The 12,161-nt window shown below is 47.4% G+C and overlaps 1 protein-coding gene across 1 annotated transcript in view; it reads left to right on the forward strand.

Moving 5' to 3' along the window:
* LOC137535246 (alpha-2-macroglobulin-like) overlaps positions 1–12,161 on the forward strand; it is a 151,568-nt gene that overhangs the window by 66,354 nt on the left and 73,053 nt on the right. The window contains exons 16-17 of the mRNA XM_068257060.1: positions 160–321; positions 6,499–6,601. Of these exons, the coding sequence (XP_068113161.1) occupies positions 160–321; positions 6,499–6,601 (265 nt within the window). The remainder of the gene's footprint in view (positions 1–159; positions 322–6,498; positions 6,602–12,161) is intronic.

The following is a 12,161-nucleotide window of genomic DNA, read 5'->3' on the forward strand; positions in this document are numbered from 1 at the left end:
TATGGTACATACATTAGATTATTATCACTAGGGACCAGATTGTGAGCTCCGTTTGGTTACTTCGTGACATAGCTATCTGCTCTAAGTCCTGAGGAAAATGTCAATTCTATATAAATGTACAATTACAGATATGTACCGCATGTTATTTCTTTTTTCTAGGTTTACAATTTGTTTCCATCCCGGGATACAGGTGGATATGATTCCCGGGTCCAAGAAGATTATAAACCCTGTGCATCCTATTCCCCATTTATGTCAAGAAGACATCGTTACTTTATGAAACCTGAAAAGGATGTGGATGTGGATGTGTACAGTTTGTTTGAGGTATCTATAAACTCTAACTCTTATAAAGTCTTATAACGCAGCTTGCCGCACTGCAATGATAATCTTACGGGCCGTTCACAGTCCGACGTTATCCTTGCGTTATGGTAACTTACTGCTTACAGTGTGTTACCGCTTAACACAGAGACATTGGGCCTGATTCACAAAGCGGTGCTAACAGTTAGCACGCTGGTGAGAAGCCCTTTATCACGCCTGAACTCAGTTTAGGCATGATAAGTTTAGGTGTGATAAGTTTAGGTGTGATAAGTTTAGGCGTGATAAGTTTTAGCACCAACTGGGTTAGCACCGCAGTGCACAGCTGATCAAAAGTTTTGTGCTAGCAAAGTCTGGTGCACTTCGCATAGAGTTTAATGGCGCTGCTTTGCGTGCGGGACTTTGCGCGCGATCTAAACTTATCTAAACGTATCATGCCTAAACTTATCACGTCTAAACTTATCACGCCTAAACTGGCTTTTCACCAGCGTGGTGCAATGGTTATCACGCCTAAAGTCTCTAACTGGGTTAGCACCGCTTTGTGAATCGAGCCCATTGTGACTTTAACGTCACATTAAACCGCAGCGTCCCACTGTGAATACCACCAGGTACCTTTGCATTATCAGATATTGCAAGGCCTAAAACCAAGTGTCTCCGCTTGTATGACCACTAAGTGCATCTTGACAAAGAGCACCTGTCTTAAAAGTGGCTGCAGGTAAAGCCTGCTGATACATTTAAGGCTGCTTTCACAGTAAGACGCTACAGGCGCACGTTAGAGCAGCCTGTAACGCAGCCCAATTCACAGTAACGAAAAATCAATAGGCTGTTCACAGTGCCCACGTTGCGTTACATTGTAACGCTGCACGTTATTTGAAAGTGCAGCATGCTGTGCGTTCTACGTTAGACTGTTTGCACATGCTCAGTAATGTTTTTGGGTTTTTTTGAGGAGGAGAGGAGGATGGGAGAGTCCGCTATTGTTAGCCACATGGCTAATTAATATTCACTGCACTGCCTGTAGTGATGGGAAGTTCGTCTCGATTCATTGAATCGATTCATTGAACAGAGCCGGACTTCCCATCACTAGGTTCAGTCCTGCTGCTCTGAATCGATTCTGAACAGTAGAGATAGGAAGTCCGGCTCTTTTCAATCAATCAATTCATTGAAAAGAGCCGGACTTCCCATCACTTCTGCTGTGTTTTCTTCCTGGAGCGGCCGCTGATTGGCTGGCGGGACCATGTGATGCGGAGTGTTCCGATCACGTGGTCCCCGCAAGGTATGAGACAAGGCGCACCAACAGCCGCACAACGCGGCTCACTCTGGCGTCCACCTCCAACATCACCAGGCGTTGCGTTAGGGGCACGTTATGCGACCATAACGTCCCCTAAACCGCAACGTCCTGGTGGGAAAGAGGCCTAAAGCAACAGCACGTGCAGGGACCTTTGCATTATCAGATATTGCAAGGCCCAAAGCCAAGTGTCTCAGCATGCATGACCACTAAGTGCATCTCGGCAAAGATTTGTAAAACAGTATAACAGAGGCGCCAACAAGAGTAAAAGCAATTAAAAACTGTTTAAAAGGGGGAAGTTGGTGGACTCACCTCCCTCATAGAAAAAAACGGACAATGGGACGTTACTCACATACAAAGTAACTTTTATTGAAAGCTTCAAGATTTTCAACGTGTTTCACGGGTCACTATCCCGCTTCATCCGGCAATAGTTTGGAGGGTACACAGTCGGGTCAATATCCTGGCTAAGCGCCTCTATATTGACCCGACTGTGTACCCTCCAAACTATTGCCTCATGAAGTGGGATAATCGTGGAAATTTCCCCCGACTTTACCATCGATTTTCTCAAAAACTATAAGGTCTTTTTGAAAACTTTTTTTGCATCTTGTTTACAAGATTCAGTTTAGTATAATCCTGAATATTTGGTGTTTCAAGGACTTACGGGGGCTTTGCTATTAACCGCTAAAATCGGCAGATTTTTACTGTAATGTAAAATGCAGAAAATCTGCATTATCCGATATGCGGTATTTTTAAGCCAATCAGAAGACGCAGACTGAATAAGCCAATCAGAGAATGCGGTAATTTCCAACTAAATCCCCATTCTCTGATTGGTTTATTCATTCTGAGTCTCCTGATTGGCTTAAAATTACCGCATTTCGGATAATGCAGATTTTCCGCATTTTACATTACAGTAAAAATCCGCCGACTTTAGTGGTTAATAGCAAAGCCCCCATAAGTCCTAGAAACACCAAATATTAAGGGTTTCCTAAACTGAATCTTGTGAACAAGATGCAAAAAAGTTTTCAAAAAGACCTAATAGTTTTTGAGAAAATCGATGTTAAAGTCAGCGGAAATTTCCGCGATTTCCGGGGAAAATCTGCCTACCGCACTTGTATTACCGATTCCGCATTCCGATACAGAAATGCAATTTCTGATCGAAATGTCGGAAATTGCATTTCCGTGGAATCTGAATGAGCATCCCTAATTTCCACAAAGAGTTAAATGAAATAAAAACACAACTACAAGGAATGTCCTTTTTTTTTCTTAACCCATTCGCGTTCCGTCGTTTTCACTTGAGAAATGTTCACCTCCCATTGATTAGCCTATAACTTTATCACTACTTATCACAATTAACTGATCTATATCTTGTTTTTTCCGCCACCAATTAGGCTTTCTTTGGGGGGTACATTTTGCTAAGAGCCACTTTACTGTAAATGCATTTTAACAGGAAGAATAAGAAAAAAACGGAAAAAATTCATTATTTCTCAGTTTTCAGCCATTATAGTTTTAAAATAATACATGCCTCCATAATTAAAACTCACGTATTGTATTTGCCCATATGTCCCGGGTATTACACCGTTAAAATTATGTCCCTATCACAATGTATGGCGACAATATTTTATTTGGAAATAAAGGTGCATTTTTTCCGTTTTTCATCTATCACTATTTACAAGTTTAAAATTAAAAAAAAATATAGAAATATTTCATCTTTACATTGATATGTAAAAAGTTTAGACCCTTAGGTAAATATTTACATGTTTTTTTTTTTATTATTGTAATGTTTTTTTTATTTTTTATATTAAACATTTTATTTGGGTATTTTTGGGAGGGTGGCATGTAAACTATAGTTTTATAATGTAAATGTGTGTTTAGTTTTATTTTTTTTTACTTTTAGTTGTAGTTTTACTTTTTGGCCACAAGATGGCGGCCATGAGTTTGTTTACATGATGTCACTCTAAGCGTAACATATGCTTAGAGAGACGCATGGGGGAGGCAACAGCCAGAAAAAGCGCAGCTTCCGAGAGAAGCTGTCGCTTTTTCAGCGGGGGAGAGGAATCAGTGATCGGGCACCATAGCCCGATTCACTGATTGCCTGGCTAACGAACCGTGGGCCGGGAGCGCACATGGTTCCTGGACGTAGTTTCTACGTCCAGGAACTAAAATAGGTTAATTAACCATGAATACTTACCTGTACCTTTAAAAAGAGCTGTTGACTTCAGGGGTGCTATTTTAGCAATAAGAATCAGATATCAGCAAGCTAACAAGCCTAGAGCCTAACTAATCTTTCCCTAAAGGGGCCCATACACCTAACGATTTTCCCGCCGATATACTGCCGATTTGATCACAGTGATCGAATCAGCAGTGAAATCGCCGCGCACACCGCTGACAGAACGATCGATTTCCGTCCAAAATCTATCGTTCCCGCCGATTCCCGACGATCCGTCCGTGCGGAAGATTTTTCTCGATCGCCGGCGGATCGGGAGTGCGTCAATAGCAGCGTTCGAATGCCCAACGACCGACGCAATACAGCAGGTATACATTACCTGCTCCGCTGGCGCGAATCCCCGCTGTCACTGCTGTCTTCTCCGCTCTGGTCTGGTCTGGTCTCCGGCATGCTTCACTACTTCCTGCCCGGCAGGAAGTTTAAACAGTAGAGGGCGCTCTACTGTTTAAACTTCCTGGCGGGCAGGAAGAAGTGAAGCATGCCGAAGACCAGACCAGATCGGAGAAGAAGACAGCGGTGACAGGGGACTCGCGCCGGCGGAGCAGTTAATGTATGCGGGGGGGGGGGGGGGGGGCGGCGGCAGCAGCACCACCACCACCACAGGTTGTGAACAGTTTCAGGCTGAAGTCAGTTCACAATCTGTTTGCAGTAAAGGTGGCCATACGATCCCTCTCTGATCAGATTCGATCAGAGAGGGATCTATCTGTTGGTCGAATCTGATGGCAAATCGACCAGTGTATGGCCACCTTAAGAGAGACAATCTGCAGCAGCTCGCCCTTCTCTGACTCTAGCAGGCACACGAGTGAGTGTAATGGCCAGTGCTCTCGTCCTTATATACGGGGGGGGGGGGGGGGGCTCCATGACCTAGTGTAGCCTGATTGGCTACAATGTGCCTGCTGACTGTGATGTAGAGGGTCAAAGTTGACCCTAATGGAGCCTTATGGGGCGAATCGAACTTCCGTGAAAGTTCACCTGCAAAGGCGAACCACCCTAAGTTCGCCGGGAACCGTTGGCCGGCGAGCCGTTCGGCCCATCTCTATGTGAGAGAGAGAGAAAGTGTGAGGATGTGAGAGAGAGAGAGTGTGAGGATGTGAGAGGGAGAGAGTGTGAGGATGTGAGAGAGAGAGTGTGAGGATGTGAGAGAGAGTGTGAGAGAGTGTGAGGGAGTGAGAGTCAGAGTGTGAGAGAGTGAGAGTCAGAGTGTGAGAGTGAGTGTGAGAGTGAGCGTGAGAGAGAGAGAGAATGTTAGAGAGAGTGAGGATGTGGGAGAGAAAGAGTGTGAGGGAGTGAGAGTCAGAGTGTGAGAGTGAGTGTGAGAGAGAGAGAATGTGAGAGAGAGTGAGGATGTGGGAGAGAAAGAGTGTGAGGGAGTGAGAGTCAGAGCGCGAGAGTGAGTGTGTGAGAGACTGTGAGTGATAGTGAGTGAGAATGTGAGAGAGAGTGTGAGGATGTGAGAGAGTGTGAGAGAGTGTGAGAGTGAGTGTGAGGGAGTGAGAGTCAGAGTGTGAGAGATTGAGTGTAAGAGTGAGAGTGGTGTCCAAGGGATCCTCCCCCTCCAGGGCTCCACGTCTCCCGGCAGCTGCGCAGGCTTCCATCTGGGCTGTGGCTATACCGGCTCCTCTGCCTGCAGGTGGCGGCGGGTAAGTGTCCTCCAGCAGCAATGGGGCTCCACTTCTTCTCCCCCGGCAGCTATGCAGGCTTCTATCCGGGCCGTGGCTATAACGGCTCCTCTGCCTGCAGGCGGCGGCGGGTAAGTGACCTCCAGCGGCAATGGGGCTCCATTTCTCCCCCGGCAGCTATGCAGGCTTTCATCTGGGCGGCTGCTATACTGGCTCCTCTGCCTGCAGGCGGTGGCGGTGATGTGTGCTCCGGGCAGCGGCGGTGATGTGTTCCCAGGGCAGCGGCGGTGATGTGTGCTCTGGGCAGCGGCGGTGATGCAGGCTCCTCTGCCTGTGGGCGGCGGTGGGTGCGTGTCCTGTTCTCTTCCTCCAGCGGCGATGGGGCTCCACTTCTTCTCCCCTGGCGGCTGCACAGGCTTCCTCCAGCGATGAAAGCTCCTCTTCTGGTGTCAGCCAACCAGGGAAGAGGAGAGATGTGGGTGGGGAAGCAGGGGAGGGGTGGGTGGGTTAGAAGGAGGGGAAATCAGTGAATAAATTATAGATAGGAGAGCCCCCGGCATGCCAGCCGCCGGCGACGGCGAAATATAGGTCCAGTGCAGCATTATGCTGCAACATAACTGCAGACATATTTTTTTAAATTTTGAATGCAGGATTAGCATCTTTATCACTTAATACACTCAGACCAGTTGCTATTAAAATTAGATTTTTATGGTGACAATACCGCTTTAAAGGGCATCAAGGGCTATCATTTTTAGGTAATTCCCGGGAGAGTTTGATCCAGTCATTTATCTGACTGCCATCTGGAGCTGGGAAGGATTTTTTCCCCTTTAAAGACTAATTGGCCCATGCCTTGTAAGGTTTTTTCGCCTTCCCCTGGATCAACAGGGATATATGCAAGTTCAGGATGGTCATTTTTTTTGTTTGTTTTTTTCTTTATTTGTTAATTTTTCTGGTTGGACTTGATGGACAGATGTCTTTTTTTTTTCAACCAAACTAATTGTGTAACTATGTCATCCTGGGATCTCATTGCTCTTTATTTATTTTCTCCTAAACTGCAGGGTGTGAGCCTAAAACTTTTAACATGCATACAAATAAGAAAGCCAGTTGAATGCAACAAAGAATCGGTGTACACTCGTCGTAGAGGACCTATGGTTGTTTTTGGTAAGGTTGTGTATTTTAAAACAATTTCTTTATGTCCCTGCCAGGCTGAAATTTGTGTAACTAATGCCAGGGCTGTTCTCAATAGGCTTAGAAAAAAGTAAAGCCTAGTGCATAACCCCCAACATTACCAGATCATCCTCCGGATCATTTGGAAAAAGGGCCTCAAACTGATTGTCCATCATAGGCCATTAAGTGGCAGCCAAGCAGCTAGAATACTTGATTTGCAGTGCTAGTAAGATTACTTGTACCACGTACCATAAAACCCTTCATTAGAGGTGGATCAAGGTGGGGCGGGACCCTAGGCAAGTTAGGCCCACTGCTATTAGCCACATGGCTTTTTGGGGGGGGTATGGACTAGCATCAACCAGGCCCGCTGGTCTATCTTCAGGCCCCAGGCACCTGTCTAACTTGCCTTGTAAATGATTCAGCTCTGCGTTTCACAACAATAATAATAATAATAATAATAATAATAATAATAATAATAGCTCTTACGGTCACAAGATGGGGGGGGGGGGGGGGATGGGGGTATGGACTAGCATCAACCAGGCCCGCTGGTCTATCTTCAGGCCCCAGGCACCTGTCTAACTTGCCTTGTAAATGATTCAGCTCTGCGTTTCACAACAATAATAATAATAATAATAATAATAGCTCTTACGGTCACAAGATTGCACCTCACTATTTATAATTATTAAGATTTTTTTTGCATCCAATAAAAATGTAGCTGCTACAAAACTTCAAACAAAGGAATTCTCTTTTTAGTTATATATTATAATGGTACATTGGCAAATAATGGACCAAACTTGAAACCTTCAGAATCATTAAAATTGAAGGAAACCTTAAGCCAGTTTTACTTACCTGGGGCTTCAACTGACTCCCGCCTTCACCCTGTGCTCACGCTGGTAGCCAAGAATCCTCCGATACCCCGCAATAGTTCAGTTTCAATTTCGCCGACTGAGCCTGTAGCCGGCCACTGTGCTTGCGTGTAGGGATGATCGGAAAGAGCAAATTCCGTTCCGCCGGAATTCCGTCAGCGCTAAATTCCATAACCATTACATTTCCGCGGAATTCCACATTCCGGCAGGAAAATTAATCGCAAATGAAACCTCGTTTTTGCAAAATGGTAACCCATGGGACCTAGTGGCTGTTCCACGGATCATTTTTTATTTTTTTAAATAATTTTTTTTTTTTTTTTTTTTTTTTGCAGCAGGAGGTGTCGCTTACGCCATGGAACCTAGCAGTGGTCCCATGGCGGTCGCTTTGGCGCTGCAGGAGGTGTCGCTTAAGCCATGGGACCTAGCGGTGGTCCCATGGCGGTCATTTTGGCGGCGTAGGAGGTGTCGCTTATGCCATGGGACCTGGCGGTGGTCCCATGGCGGTGGTTTTGGTGCCACAGGAGGTGTCGAGTAAGCTTTGGGACCTGGCGGTGGTCCCATGGCGGTGGTTTTGGCGCCGCAGGAGGTGTCGCGTAGGCTATGGGACCTATACAAAATGGTTGGGATGGCTGAGATAGCTAGGGAGCTGGTTGCTAACATAGGATTGATTGGTTTTTGTAAGCCTCTGATTGGTGCAGAAATTCCTATTTTCATGAAGAAATCCTGTTGTTTTCACTTGGCTTACAAAAATCTGCATTCCGCCGGAATTACGCATCGCTCCGGCAATTCCGTTCCGATGCGACGGAACGGAACCACCAAATTCAGTCCGGAATTGTGGAAAACAGAATTCCGCGGAGTGTGGTGAGCATCCCTACTTGCGTGGCCTTGGCTGCATGTGTTCTCATTTGTGTTCTCTTCACCGGGAGCATCCTGTGCAGGCGCAGTAGAGATTTTCCCATATTGCTACTGCGCAAAACGATCCCAGTGAAGGGTGCAAGAATGAGGACATGCATGGACAGGGCCGCACAGGCGCAGTGGCCGGTGACAGGCTCAGTCAGCAAAATCGAAACTGAGCCGTGGTGGGGACTGGAGGATTTTTTAGTTACAATGTGGGCACAGGGAGAAGCTCCAGGTAACACTGGCTTTTTATGTGACTTACAAGGCAACTATCAAAGTTAACTAAAATTCTAAATGCCACCAGTGGTGCTCATCCGGATTCCGGATATCCGAACTACCCAGATAATCCGAACTTTTTCCGCTATCCGACCTCGGATCCGAATTCCGGATAGTTGGCCAAATCTGGAATGCGGTACCTGGATTTGCAGCGGTATCCGGATAGGAATTCGGATATCCGGGTCGGATATCCGAATCCGGATAGCGTATCCATGGAGATGACGGACGTCATTGAGCCAATCAGAGGGCTCCCAGCAGAAGCCCTAGCAACCAATCACAGAGGGGAACCCTGGCCAGCCCCTCCTGTATATAAAGCGGCGGCCATTTTAAGGAACTCGTCCTTGCTTGTGACTGCTCACTGAGAGACATCTCCAGTGCTGTTTGGCTAAGCAAGTGCTTTATACTGTGATAAAACCTAGCGTTTTTGCACATTAATACCTGTACTATACCACTCTTTTATTGTTGTTTAGTTCGCTAGCTTGTATTGATTTTAGTAAGTGTGTGTGACACTCAGACCCTGTGCTGCAGCAGCTCTGCTACTTAGGTCCTGTGCTATTAGCCTTAGCTACAGTATAGGATAGGGAATAGGATTACTGTGTTATTGTGTAGTTATTTAGTACTGCAGTGCTAGTTAGTTGTTAGAGTAGTACCGTGCTAGCTTACTACAGATTACTGCAGTGCTGCTGTGCTCAGTGTGACCATTAGTGTGCACTGTCTTCTACTCTGCTGTCTGTCACTCCGTGCTGATTCATTAAAGTCCAACACCCATCTCAATAAAGTACAAGTACCCCACATCCATCTGGTGACATTATCATCATCACACTAACGTGTACTATGTCTGCTGGCACTGGCAGCCGGGGGAAGGGCAGCAAGGCCAAGAAGGGAGGGAACATTGCTGGTACTGTCAGCAGTTCTGCCGCGTCAGTGTCCATTCCACTGCTAGCCACTGGCCGTGGACGCACTGAGCACCCAGCTGTTAGGGGGAGTCACGCTGCAGTGGCGCAGCAGCATGTAGCAGCCATGTTTCAGCAGGGTCAGCGGCGCAAATTGGAGGAGAAAGACACCGAGCCTGTGATGCAGTTGATGGTGGATGAGCAGACCACCACCAGCTCTACAACAGAGACCTCCACCCCCACCACCACTCCAGTTTGCAGGAGCAGCAGCAGCTACCCAGCAGTGCATGGGGATTCGTCGGTCATCATGTCGACCCCAGCGGGCAGCCTAACCTCAGTCAGCGCGCTCCTTACTTCAGGCACCGCGAGCGCAATCAGGGCTGTTACCACTGACTTTGAGGAGGATATTCTGGACGCAATGGGGTATTTGGAGGAGTCACAGATGGTGACGGTGATTGTTGGGGGGGAGGGTCCATGCCTGATGTGTCAGCAGAAGAGGAGTTTTGGGGGTCATCAACATCCCAGCAGTTGTTTGAGGAGGGGGAGTATGAGGATGATAATGATGACAAGATGAAGGACCATGACTACCATCCACAGGAGGGGGATGTTAGCTCTGAGTCTGAGGAGGAGGATGAATCGGTGGGTCTGGCACGGAGGATCAGCATCGCTGACATTGGCAGGAGCAGCAGTGGGCATGGAATGCGGGACCCACAGCCTTCCGCTTCATCTTCTGCAGCTACAACTAGTGTTGGGCGAACAGTGTTCGCCACTGTTCGGGTTCTGCAGAACATCACCCTGTTCGGGTGATGTTCGAGTTCGGCCGAACACCTGACGGTGCTCGGCCAAACCGTTCGGCCACACGGCCGAACTAAGAGCGCATGGCCGAACGTTCCCCGAACGTTCGGCTAGCGCTGTGATTGGCCGAACGGGTCACGTGGTTCGGGCCCGAACGCGCTCTGATTGGCCGAACGGTCACGTGGTTCGGGTAAATAAATACCCGAACCACGTCATATCTCCGCCATTTCTCTGTGGGTTTAGCTTTGGGTAGGCAGGCAGGGTAGTTCGCTCTCCAGCCACGCTAGCCAGGGTCCCCCCCAGTCATTGTGTGTCGCTGCTGGGAACAGTAGTACACCGCTCGCTCAGCCACACTATATATAGCATTGTTTACTGCCACTGTGTACCTCGCTCAGCCACGCTATATATAGCATTGTGTTTTCTGACACTCTGTGTACACGGCTTAGCCTGACTAATATAGCATTGTGTGTACTGCCACTGTGCACCTCGCTCAGCCACGCTATATATAGCATTGTGTTTTCTGACACTCTGTGTACACCGCTCAGCCTGACTATATAGCATTGTGTGTACTGCCACTGTGCACCTCGCTCAGCCACGCTATATATAGCATTGTGTTTTCTGACACTCTGTGTACACGGCTTAGCCTGACTAATATAGCATTGTGTGTACTGCCACTGTGCACCTCGCTCAGCCACGCTATATATAGCATTGTGTTTTCTGACACTCTGTGTACACGGCTTAGCCTGACTAATATAGCATTGTGTGTACTGCCACTGTGCACCTCGCTCAGCCACGCTATATATAGCATTGTGTTTTCTGACACTCTGTGTACACGGCTTAGCCTGGCTATATAGCATTGTGTGTACTGCCACTGTGCACCTCGCTCAGCCACGCTATATATAGCATTGTGTTTACTGCCACTCTGTGTACACCGCTCAGCCAGACTATATACCGTTGTTTACTGACACTCTGTGTACACCGCTCAGCCAGACTATATACCATTGTTTACTGACACTCTGTGTACACCGCTCAGCCTGACTATATAGCATTGTGTGTACTGCCACTGTGCACCTCGCTCAGCCACGCTATATACAGCATTGTGTTTTCTGACACTCTGTGTACACGGCTTAGCCTGGCTATATAGCATTGTGTGTACTGCCACTGTGCACCTCGCTCAGCCACGCTATATATAGCATTGTGTTTTCTGACACTCTGTGTACACGGCTTAGCCTGGCTATATAGCATTGTGTGTACTGCCACTGTGCACCTCGCTCAGCCACGCTATATATAGCATTGTGTTTACTGCCACTCTGTGTACACCGCTCAGCCAGACTATATACCGTTGTTTACTGACACTCTGTGTACACCGCTCAGCCTGACTATATAGCATTGTGTGTACTGCCACTGTGCACCTCGCTCAGCCACGCTATATATAGCATTGTGTTTTCTGACACTCTGTGTACACAACCTAGCCTGACTATATAGCATTGTGTGTACTGCCACTGTGCACCTCGCTCAGCCACGCTATATATAGCATTGTGTTTACTGCCACTCTGTGTACACCGCTCAGCCAGACTATATACCGTTGTTTACTGACACTCTGTGTACACCGCTCAGCCTGACTATATGGCATTGTGTGTACTGCCATTGTGCACCTCGCTCAGCCACGCTATATATAGCATTGTGTTTTCTGACACTCTGTGTACACGGCCTAGCCTGACTATATAGCATTGTGTGTACTGCCACTGTGCACCTCGCTCAGCCACGCTATATATAGCATTGTGTTTACTGCCACTCTGTGTACACCGCTCAGCCAGACTATATACC

The sequence above is a fragment of the Hyperolius riggenbachi genome, chromosome 10, assembly GCF_040937935.1.
Source record: "Hyperolius riggenbachi isolate aHypRig1 chromosome 10, aHypRig1.pri, whole genome shotgun sequence".
Taxonomy (NCBI): Eukaryota; Metazoa; Chordata; class Amphibia; order Anura; family Hyperoliidae; genus Hyperolius; species Hyperolius riggenbachi.